This window comes from Sphaeramia orbicularis, chromosome 8 (genome assembly GCF_902148855.1).
Source record: "Sphaeramia orbicularis chromosome 8, fSphaOr1.1, whole genome shotgun sequence".
Lineage (NCBI taxonomy): Eukaryota > Metazoa > Chordata > Actinopteri > Kurtiformes > Apogonidae > Sphaeramia > Sphaeramia orbicularis.
In genome coordinates this window covers 50,991,103-51,003,657 of record NC_043964.1, presented here as the reverse complement: position 1 = coordinate 51,003,657, position 12,555 = coordinate 50,991,103, and the positions used below count along the sequence as shown (strand labels likewise).

At 36.4% G+C, this 12,555-nt stretch overlaps 1 protein-coding gene across 6 annotated transcripts in view; it reads left to right on the top strand.

Annotated features, from left to right (window-relative positions):
• The window catches only part of rbfox1 (RNA binding fox-1 homolog 1), a 268,652-nt gene extending 266,679 nt beyond the window's left edge, over positions 1-1,973 (top strand). For 2 of the 6 annotated variants that reach the window (XM_030140969.1, XM_030140968.1), the window contains exon 12: positions 1,109-1,973. In XM_030140969.1, the coding sequence (XP_029996829.1) occupies positions 1,109-1,231 (123 nt within the window). In that variant the 3' untranslated portion in view covers positions 1,232-1,973. The other 4 variants (XR_003936026.1, XM_030140972.1, XM_030140971.1 and 1 more) reach the window with 4 other exon arrangements.
• The last annotated feature ends 10,582 nt before the right edge of the window (positions 1,974-12,555 follow it).

The window sequence follows — 12,555 nt, the reverse complement described above, 5'->3', positions numbered from 1 at the left end:
GCATGTTAGCCTAATTTAAACATATGTGTTTCCTCTAGAACACAGGTGTCAAACATGCGGCCTGGGGGCCAAATCCAACCCACCAAAGGGTCCAATCTGGCCCGCGGGATGAATTTGTGAAATCCAAAAATTACACTGAAGATACTAACAATCAGTGGTGTCAAAATCATTTTAATTCAGGTTCCACATACAGACACATACAGTCCAATTAGATTTCAAGTGGGTCAGACCAGTAAAATATTATCAGAATAACCTAAAAATAATCACAAGCCAAATTTTGTCTTTGTTTTTTTGGTGTAAAAAAATTAAATTACATGAAAATGGTTACATTACCAAACTATACGTTTACAAAAAACATGAATAACCTGAACAAATACGAACAAATGGAAATGTTTTTTTAAAAGTAAATGCAGTTTTACCAACATTCTGCCTGTTACTAAATGTTTTGTGCGATTGTAATGCACATGTGTAAACGATAAACCTATACACCGAGGCCAAATATTGTTGAAATTACACTTGTTTTTCTTAAGACAATTCAAGTTGTTCATGTTACTCAGATTTTTAAGAAAACTTTACAGATGTAAACCTGATCATAATATAATTTTACTTTATTCACTGTTATTATTTTACTGGTCTGGCCCACTGCAGATCATATTGAACTGAATGTGGCCCCTGAACTAAAATGTGTTTGACACCCCTGCTCTAGAACCCCCAGCATAAAGGCAGACCTTGTTCACATTGTGCTTGTTCTTGTTGGTCTTTTAATTTATTTAAATCCTCATCTTTTCATGGTTGTATTGACTGAATTTCTTTCACATAGCTGTTGGCATGTTCTCCTGGCATGAAGCGTGTCGCTGTGCTTGCTGCATGACGGTTGCTCCGATCATGGGTCTTTTCATCCCCCATGGGTTTGCACGGGAATGACGGTAACGTAATGTAAAATCTCTAGCTGTAGTGTGTGACGAACAGAGGTTGGCTAACGAACGAACGAACGTGTACGTGTCTGTTTGTGTGAGTGCGATTCTGTTTTCTATAATACGTGTGTGCGTTTTTTTTGTACTTTCCCTTGGTGTATCTGTCTTGTGTGTCGGTCGTGTGTGTGTTTCAGAACGCCTTCGCTCCTCTGACGGACGCCAAAACCCGGAGCCATGCAGATGACGTGGGGCTGGTGTTGTCGTCTCTTCAGGCCAGTATATACCGGGGAGGGTACAGCCGCTTCGCACCCTATTAGCAACACCTTCAACCTAATATTCAACCTTCCGACAGGACAGACAGAAAGTGTGTGTGTGCACGATTGTGTGAGCGAATGAGATCAACGAAGAGTTATCGGAGGAGAGACGTTACTGAGGCCTGGGTATTGCAATACATGCAGTTTGTGCATCATTTCAGCATCTCCTAAGAGAGAAGTAAAAAAAAAACAAAAAAAAACAAAAGAATAAGAATAAAATGACAGCTGATATTTTTCATCTTATACCTCAGATATTTGTGCTGTGTATTTTGATATTGTGGGTTTTTAATTTCTAAAGATTTAAACATAGATTATCAGCTGTAAAGGTTTTTTCCATGGTACTAATAGAAAGCTACTAGGGTAACAATTAGGACACAGGAAATATTTATCAGATTCAAACTGTTAGGGCTTGTATAGAACTCCAACCCTGTAAGATAGGTCATAGTCACAATTTGGGGGTTTTATGTATTATGTAAGAGTGTTCTAGTGACTATGCTAGTCAAGTGTTTGTTGTTTTCTTCTCTCAGCTTTCTCCTGCACTTCCTCTGTGAGTTTAGCAACGATAGCGTTTTTACTTTGGTTTGGGAGGAAGTCAAGAGAGCCTAGAAAACATCGACAAAAAAAAATAAGTTCTTTTGTACCGTTTTTATGGCACATGGTGATAAATTCGAAGCTGAGAGCAGACGTGACTATATTCTTTGGAAAATTTGTTCCGATGCAAAAAAAAAAAAATTGTTTTTTCATTAAAAAATACGTATGTTTTGTAGCCAAGATTTTTTGGTGATACATACAAAGTACGCTCAATTCACCTGAAGTAAAATAATTTGTGTTTTTAACTTGTATCTTATATTTTGTACAGTTGATAAATTATATCTTTATTCAAATAATAGCTTCCAAAATATAATACCATTACTTTTGGACTGAATCCGTTTCTTTACATCCTGTTCGTTGCGTTCACTCAGTCATAACTGCAGTTCGTAACCTTCGACAACCAAAAGCTTTTCACGTCGTCTTTGAATTGAATGTTTTACCAAATGAGAATAAATTCCCTCAGAAATGAGTTCACACTAACTTTGGCCTTTGACTCCGTACAACCAAATTTTTTTCAGCTCTTCCTTTGCATCAAAGTGAATATTTGAGCCAAATGTTTTGACTTTCTGTCAAAGTGTTCCCACGATGTCACATTTTAAACAATGGGGACAAAGAATTAACTGATGCAATGATTTTTAAGATGGATCTGTAAAAAGTATCATGGACCCCTTTACAAATCCAACCCCCACTTATTACTGTTTCTTTTACATCTGGCATACCAGTCTATAGCATTTTCAGCAATTCCAGTGAGATATTCCAAAGGAAATAATAACAGAACAGCTCTGAAATATCCCAGTGAAGTAGAGAAGGAGAGATATTGACAGTAGAGCATTCATTTGAACATTAAAAACTTATTTGCGCTAATGTAAGACCTGTGTTAGCCAGTTTAGCACGCAGCCAAGAGCAAACATCTGAAAAAGAGATGGTTGAGCATTTAACCCATAAAGACCCAGAGCTACTTTTGTGGCTGTTCCCAAATGGATTTTTCTCTATTTAACATTTCTTAAGTGACTTATCCCCATTTATAACAATATTATCCTCTGTATTTAAAATTTTTTTCAGTGAAAATCAGGAATTTTCCTATATTTAATTCACTGATCATGCAGATGTCAATAAAAGCTCAGATTAAAGCTAAGGGTTATTATATCAGAAACAGAGAAAACTGAAATTAAAGGGTTTTTTTTTTTCAGTTTAGTTCACAGGTGTCAGACATGCTGGTCAATTCCAGCCCGCCAAAGGGTTCAGTTCGATCTGCGGGATGAATTTGTGAAATGCAAAAATTACACTGAAGATATTAATGATCAGTGGTGTCAAAATCATTTTAATTCAGGTTCCATATACAGACACATACAGTCCAATTAGATTTCAAGTGGGTCAGAACCAGTCAAATATTATCAGAATAACATATAAATAATGACAACCCCAAATGTTGTCTTTGTTTTTTTGGTGTAAAAAAGTAAAATTACATGAAAATGTTTACATTACCAAACTATACTTTTACAAATAAATGTGAATAGCCTGAACAAATATGAACAAACGGAAATGTCTTAAGAAAAGTAAATGCAATTTTACCAGTATTCTGCCTGTTACTAAATGTTTTGTGCGATTATAATGCACATGTGTAAATGATGAACTGATAAACCGAGGCAGAATATTGTTAAAATTGAACTTGTTTTTCTTAAGACAATTCAAGTTGTTGATGTTATTAAAATTTTTAAGGAAACTTTGTAGATGTAAACCTGATCATAATATAATTTTCCTTCTTTTACTGTTATTATTTACCTGGTTTGGCCCACTGGAGATCAAATTGGGCTAAATGTGGAACTGAAACAAAATGAGTTTGACACCCCTGGTTTAGTTTATTTTGAATATGCAACAAGACAAAGTAATCTTACTTAGTCCTTAGAAATAAAACAGGTTATAAGAAGTCATGGAAGAAAACACCAGTCACAAGTGTTTGCTCCTGGAGGATTCTGTTGGGTTTCTGTAAATTGGCTTAGAGTCTGGTTTTGACCAACTCTATATATAAAGTGTCATGAGATAACTTTTTTGTTGTGATCTGGCGCTATATAAATAAAATTTGATTGATTGAGTGATTTGATTGGTTTTCCACTGTAAGTCATTTTGGAAAAAGCGTCTGCCAAATGCATAAACATAAACATAAAACACAAAAAAACCCAAACAAAACTTATACATGTACATGACTTCATTTTCACATTTGAAAAAAAGTGGGAGGAAGTATAATTTATTTCATCCCACCCCCTTCTGAAAGTGACTTTTTCAGCAAAAATGTCAATAACTGAATGTAAAAACAAGCCTGTCCATCCACTGTCATTGATCCAACTCCATGGGTTTTACTGGTGAATCAATGTTGGACAAGATGATGGTGTTTCCATGGTAACTACGGAGACTCTGAACATCCAAATGGGTCATATCTGATGACCATGAAAAGACGATAAACTGTATTTTACACCAATTATGTACATGTATTGATAGGATTAGTGGATCAGCAGGTATTAAACAGTTTAGATGGTTTGTGTCACCAGTGGCTCTTTGGGTCTTTATGGGTTAAGAAGAAGCTGCTCATGATTTAGCTATGTTAGGTCATAGGTATTATGCAAGCAACATAGTATTTATATGTTTTTTAATTTAGTTGAACTATGGATGTAGCAGTGACAAATGCACCAGCTCCACCAGGGAGAACATGAACGACAACTTACAAAGCAAGAAAAGTGACTTTAGAGTTTGACGCTGAAAATGAAACCAAAGCTAAAAAAAAAAAAAAAAGAAGGAGGTCTTGACCAGGAAACAATTCTATCAAAGACATTGTAAACATATTTACTTCAATATGTTGTTTTCTATCAGCTTCTTGGCTTTACAAGACTTTTTTTCTCCATTATGAATACAATTTGCTTCTGTAAACCCAACATACTTTGGTGTTTAAATTCTAGATTTCTAAGATTCTCCTAGAACTCTGCTTTTTGTGTGTTATCTTGAGATACTAAGGTCATACCCCTCTCTTCATTTCCAAATTCATGATTAAACTCCTGTTCTTGTCTCTGTTACTTAGTTACTGCTGTGTCACTGATCACTGGATCAGCACAAGGTTCATACAGTTGTGTAAAAAAAATATTGGACCACCCTTGTTTTCTTCAGTTTGTTGTTCATTTTAATGCCTGGTCCAACTAAAGGTCCATTTGTTTGGCCAAATATAATGATAACAACAAAAATAAGTCATAGTAGTTTAATTTCAGAGCTGATATCTATCCATTTAACAGGTTTTCTTGATAATAACCAAAATCACTTCAGTTCTTCCATCAATTACATCTGACAAAAACAGTGCTTTTAGTCATTCCATGTTTTCTTTTCTGTCTGTTTTAGTCACATGATACACACAGGAGTTAGGACTGGATTTCATGACCATTATTTCTGATGACTTTTGATGGTCTAATAATTTTTTCCACGACTGTATGTTTGTGATTTATGTCAATGAGTATCAAGGCAAATGTCAAAGCAGTATTTCAAGTTTAAAGGCTCATTTTTGGTCTTGAGTGAAAGTTGAAGAATCCACTGGGTTTGAAAGTATTCGCAGAGGACAAAGTGAAACATAATTGACATAGAATACACAACAGGACGAATATAATGTGGGGCGACACGGTGGTGCAGTGGTTAGCACTCGTGCCTCACAGCAAGAAGGTCCTGGGTTTGATTCCAACACCAGTCGACGGGGGGTGGGACCTTTCTGTGTGGAGTTTGCATGTTCTCCCCGTGTCTGCGTGGGTTCCCTCCGGGTACTCCGGCTTCCTCCCACCATCCAAAGACATGCACTGATAGGTTAATTGGTTAATCTAAATTGCCCATAGGTGTGAATGTGAGAGTGATTGTTTGTCTCTATATGTTCAGCCCTACGATGAACTGGCGACTTGTCCAGGGTGTACCCCGCCTTCGCCCCTATGTAGCTGGGATAGGCTCCAAGCGACCCCCGTGACCCTAGTGAGGATAACGTGGGTTCAGAAAATGAATGAATGAATATAATGTAAGAGACAAAACAAAATGAGCACGATGTCAGAGAAATAACATGTAAATGACACAAAAGACTCAAGACAAAAACGATGTACAGTCGCGGAAAAATTTATTAGACCACCCTTTTTTTCTTCAGTTTCTTGTTCATTTTAATGCCTGGTCCAACTAAAGGTCCATTTATTTGGACAAATATAATGATAACAACAAAAATAGCTCATAGTTTAATTTCAGAGCTGATATCTATCCATTTAACATGTTTTCTTGATAATAAACAAAATCACTTCAGTTCTTCCATCAATATCTATGGCATTGTACTGACAAAAACAGTGCTTTTAGACATTCCATGTTTTCTTTTCTGTCTGTTTCAGTCACATGACACACACAGGAGTTAGTACTTGACTGGATAATCATTGTTTTTGGTGACTTTTGATGGTCTAATAATTTTTTCCGCAACTGCATAAACTTTTAATTAGGAATGCACGATAATGTTTTTTTACAATCGATACAATAATCGATAACTTCTTGTTTCTCGTAACTGATACCAAACAGCAATAGTTCCCATTCTTTAAATTCTTTTATTCTTATTTCAGTCAGTGGTAAAACTCAGTTAACAGTCAAATAAAGGCTTCTACAAAACCAAAAGCCTATGGCTGCTTCAAATGGACAATAGACCAAGGGTTTTCAGTTCCTTACTATTTATGGACACATACATAATTTGATGATAATCGACTGCTGTTTTCAGACATGAAGCTACGTTCAGCTTTTTCTCTGTAATGTGTCCCTTTGGAGAGGAAAAGGCTTAACGTGGACAACATCCGTAACATTGGGTTGTGGTTGAGACTTTTGCAGAGGTGAAAGTGGGCGTGACTACAGATGTCCACACTAGGGTTGCCAAGGGTGTGATTTGGGGGGGGGGGGGGCATTTATATACGTGGGGGCTGTAGTCCATAACTAACATAACTAACACTAGCAAACGAAAGTGAAACTTTACATACTTTCATCGTCCAACTCCCAGGTTCTGTTCCTCTATTAAACAGTTGATCTTACACAAAATTTTCACAACTTCTAACCTGTTCCCACTGGACACACAAATGCTGGGCCCCATGAATTTGCCACATCCCCCCCCCCCCTTCTTTTACGGCGTCACAGTGCATGGGGATGTTCACGAATCCTGAGACTGCCAACAGTTTGGTTCAGGTGAACGCTAGTGCCAGTAATGTAGGATATAGGTGGAAGAAAACTGTCACAACCTGCTGTTATTTCTATTGGCTGTCTGTCCTTGACTCCCTCCCCCATCCCCCCCAACAAATCGCACCCTGGGGTTGCCAACTTTCTCGTCCCATATTTAGAAAAAAAAAGTACACATCCAGCAAGGTTATTATCGTTAATGAAAACTAACAAAATGACAAGAACTCAAATTGTAAAAACATTTTTGTTGACTGAAATAAATAAAAACTGTAATTAAAACAAAAAAACGATAACTGAAACTGTATTGTGCGCTTACAAAACTAACTAAAACGTAAATATTATGGATAAAATTCCTTCAGTTTTCATCTTTGTCAATGGCAGATTGATACAAAATTGATTTATTTCGCTCGAGCAATTTTAGCTAGCGGCACCGTATGGTACTTCACGATCCGTCACTTGTGTTCACTTGTGGTTTCCAGTCGTCTTCTGGTCCCCACTCTACCTGGAAACACGGAGACTAAAGTTGGGAGGAAACAGCAGAGTCCTGTCTGGGATTTATTTGAAGACAACTGTGAAGAAGATAAAAGTTTAAAAAAAAAAAACTACAATTAATACTAAAACTAAACTAAAAAAAAATAAGCATTTAGAAAAAAAAAGAAAACTAATAAAAACTAGCAAACCTGCTCTAAAAACTGAATTAGAAAAAAAGTCAAAACTAAATAAAACTAAACTATAATGAAAAATCTCAAACTATTCTAACCTTGGTGTCCAGTTGTAAAGAGATTTGCGAACTTGGAACTGACTTTGACTCACGACAAAAAGAAGTTGCAGTGTATGACATATTGCGAAACCCCCCCCCCCCCAGACTTGTGATTGGTCGGTTATAGAACAGATCGTGTATATTTCACAGCGACTGGCCCAATTCCAGACTGTTTTCTCAGTATTGAATACACTGAGACAACCAGACGGCTGACCAGACTAGAAGACCCCACACTGAGATGAGTTTCAGGTCACAAACAGAAGGAGGGCGGAGTTAAGGAGGCACAAAATGAAGAGGGAGGAGCCTATGATCTGTCTCAAGTCGAATATTACAGTGTATTAGGGTCATTCCATCCCGAATCAGCCAGATTTCAGAAAGTGCCCCGCATGACCCCCTCAGAAAATTCATGAAAAAATTCCCACTTGTTCACCTACCAGATAAACACATCCAAAATTATAATGTCATATCTGTAATAGTTTAGGAAATACAGCCCTTTGAAAATTAATGTTTGTTTTTTTTTTTTTATTTTGTAAATTTTCTTTTGGGCCAACTTTGAGGAGCTATCTGTCCTTAGGTGTTCAAGCCACACTGCTGAAACTTACTGTCTGGGCTGAAATCCCCCTGAAAAGACCATATTTGGCATCAAAATAATTGTAGGTGCCTTCATGTTTGGTCCATGAGGCCTTGAAATCAGGTCAAAAGGCTAATTCTTCCAAATGTCCTCTCTCTTCAGGCTTGCACTGTGACAGAATGGATGAATGTAGAGACCAAATTTTTTTGCATGGATTCTTATGGTCTAGATGCAACAACATACTGCAAAAATACGACATTTACATGAAAAGTGTTGCTGTGACGCAATGAATAAAATGGGTCGATTTCAGTTTTTCACAAAAATACTCTTTATTTGAGCACCCAAATGACCATGTGGCCAGTTAATGAACATTTTGAAATTTTTACCATGTCTTCATATACGTTTCAAGATGTTGTGGACAAAATTTTAACTTTGGGATAGAACTGGTTCTATTTTTAATTTTTTTTTTTTTACTGCATGGCTATTTTATAAAAATCAAACATAGTCAAGAGTCATAGAAATCAATACCAAACATCCCACTGTCAGTACTGGAACATATATTTTTTAACAAATATTATAATCATAATTATTCTGTCTGAACCATCATGCAGTTTCACACCCTAGTTCAAATATCTCAAGTATTATCATAACTTGTGCAATAATCAGTGCCATTATACTGTTAAAAATGCCGTTTACACCTACGTTTGTATACAATTTGAAGAAAATAGAGTCATGCAGTAAAAAAAAAAATATTAAAAATAGAACCAGTTCTATCCCAAAGTTAAAATTTTGTCCACAACATCTTGAAACGTATATGAAGACATGGTAAAAATTTTTAAATGTTCATGACCTGGCCACATGGTCATTTGGGTGCTCAAATAAAGAGTATTTTTGTGAAAAATTGAAATCGACCCACTTTATTCATCGCCTCACAGCAACACTTTTCATGTAAATGTCGTATTTTTGCAGTGTATTGTTGCATCTGGACCATAAGAATCCATGCACAAAAAACTAGGCCTCTACATTCATCCATTCTGTCACAGTGCAAGCCTGAAGAGAGAGGACATTTGGAAGAATTAGCCTTTTGGCCTGATTTCAAGGCCTCATGGACCAAACATGAAGACACCTACCATTATTTTGATGCCAAATATGGTCTTTTCAGGGGAATTTCAGCCCAGACAGTCAGTTTCAGCTGTGTGGCTTGAACACCTAAGGACATAGAGCTCCTCAAAGTTGGCCCAAAAGCAAACTTGCAAAATTTAAAAAAAAAAACAATCATTTTCAAAGGGCTGTATCTCCTAAACTATTACAGATATGACATTAAAAATTTGGATGTGTTTGTTTTTCTGGTAGGTGAACAAGTGTGAATTTTGTCAGACTTTTCTGAGGGGGTCATGTGGGGACCATCGGTTGAACTGCCGTGGAATGACCCATTAGCGATCAGTGCTGCTCTCAGCTTCCGCAGATTCCATAGAAACACTCGTAGGTTAGTTCTCTTTTTAGGGACAGAATGGTGTGAGTCAGCACATTATTTTGGATCCACTAAATAATGTGTTTCTATCTTACATGACTTCAAAGCCAAAGGTTAAGGTGGACATATCCAATGTGTTACTTGTATAGTCGAGATTCTACATAGAAATGAGATTAGCTTAAAAAAAAATAAAAAAGATTGCCATGGCAACTAAACTGTTCAACTATGTAATTACTTAGTCCACATGCTGAGATATGAAAAAGAATTATGGCCATGTGTGTGTGTGGGGGGGGGGATAAAAGATGAGTTGCAGAATCCTGAGGAGAGTCTGAAATGATTAGTGGCACTAATTGTTTTCCATACTGAGCAGTGTTGGTCCTCCAGACATAGATGTTTTTTATATAAACTTCCAATATATTCATTGGTACAATTAATGATTTTTATATTACAGGAGAGATTTAAAAATATATATAGTGGTGGCCAAAGCCACTGTGTCTATTTTATCCTTTTGTTAGTTTTATTTGACTTGCTTTTTTTTTTTTTTTTTTCATAATTAAAGTTCATAATTAAAGGGGGGTGGGGGGTAAAGTATATTAATCCAGTGTATTATATTTGAACTGTGCAGTGAAGATGTTCTCTTATATGAAATACACAATGGTATGTTTTAGATTTAGACAAGTAGATGAGTTGCTAGGGTGAGCCATCTCATTTTTTATCCGACCATTCAAATCAATCATTCTGATTTGTATTAACTCTTTTCAAAAAAAAAAAAAAAACAATGTAATCACAGTGTACATATGGTCGTCCATCTTTTTTAAAACTGTACCATTTTGCACATAAAACATGTAACTGTCACATAAACCTGAGACATATCAGTGCTGTTGTAATATTTCTTTTTTTTTTTTTTTTTTTAAATCAGTTCTACAGTTTGGGATTCTTTCTGCTTCCTCATGCCATTTTTGTAATGTGACATCCTTTCTGTTATTTTGTAGAACTCAACCTTTACTCTTTGAAAATTAACTGTTTGAATATAACACTATTACATGAATATGAGGAATACATGATTTGTGAACAGGCTAATCTCTGATGTAAATAGAAGTTAATCCAGTAACTCTGTAGTGTATTTGAAAAGCGCTACATAGGCAGCAGGAGTTCGGCGGAGGCTGCATTGCAAGTCAGCCTCGGAGCCGTCTCCAACGCCACATTCTGTTTACAACTATTCCCAATTAGTGGTGTCGTTACATATCTCCTTTTTGTATTTATTACAAATTAGATAGGAAAATCTCTCAGATGCATCACATTATAAAAAAGGCAGCAGTATGAGTGGGCGGCCTGTGGGCGGGGCCTGTTCAAACCTTTGTCCGTGTGCTGTGTGTGAGGACCATGTCTTAACTCCTCACTCTGCTGAATGTGTGACTCCGCAACTACTTTATACAAGCTCTGCTTCCAGTAGGTGTTGTGGTTCAAAACAAGGCTTCCTACCCTGTCATTGTATGTGCATGTACTATGGTTCTTCCACTTAACAATAACCATCAATAAACTTTTGTTTTCGCAACGTGTTCTTGTCCATTTCCTCTGTTGAACACTTTTGATGTTTCTTTGACGTTAATATCTAGTTTAAATAGGGCTGCTCGATTATAGAAAAAAAAATAATCACGATTATTTTAGCAATTATTGAAATCACGATTATTAAAAACGATTATTTGTTAACCTTAAAGTTGTTTATTTTTTTCTTGCAAAACAATGTAAGATATACTCTTTAAATATAAATAAAGCTTTTAACCACTAAAACAAAGTATGTTCACTTTTGTACAAAACAAAAAAATCTTTGAATGCAAATAAGTGTACTGTAAATTCAAGTATGTTTCCTTTTGTAAACAAATAGTGCACTGGAATTAAACTGCTCTAAACTTGCCATAGAACTGGAGCAATAAAAAAAAAACTCACGTAAAGTGCAAATTATAAATTCAAGTATGTTTAATGTAGTATGAAACATAGTAAATTCAGTGGCGTGCTGTGAGGTTTCAGTTAGGTTAATACGGGAGTTCCAGCGTAAAGAGATTCAGAGACTGAAGATTGCATTGCGGATGAAGTTGTAGACGGAGTTTTTTTTATGTGTTTTAGTTTTTCATAAGATTACGATAAAGGTGGCGGTGGTTAAACTTTAGATGGTTAAAAAGGTTTGTTGTGTTACCGGTCGGTGCGGACACAACTACAAAACACTTTTTGCACGTGATGTGTTTTTGCTCTTCGTCTTCTTCATCAAACCCAAAGTGATTCCATACAATTGAATTTGACTTGCCTTTTTTGTTTACCAAGCACTTCTGCTGTGATTCTCCTGCCGTTTGTCCAGACCGCTAGGTACAACTTTCCTCTTGGGGTGGACCTGCCGGCTAGCAGGCAGCTGTAGCTTAGAGGGGGGCGGGGCAGAGCAGCTCATGGGAGCTTGCGTGCGCGTGAATTAAAACAACTCAAAATTAATAATTGTTTTTTCTCGATTACATAATTTTTGTAATTGTTGCGTGTAATAATCGAAATTGTAATTGAATTTCGATTAATTGCACAGCCCTAAGTTTAAATATGGATATAGGAATATGTTATTACTATATAGCACAGGTGTCAAACATGCGGCCTGGGGCCCAAATCCGGCCCGCCAAAGGGTCCAATCCAGCCCCTGGGATGAATTTGTGAAATGCAAAAATTACATTCAAAATATGAACAAT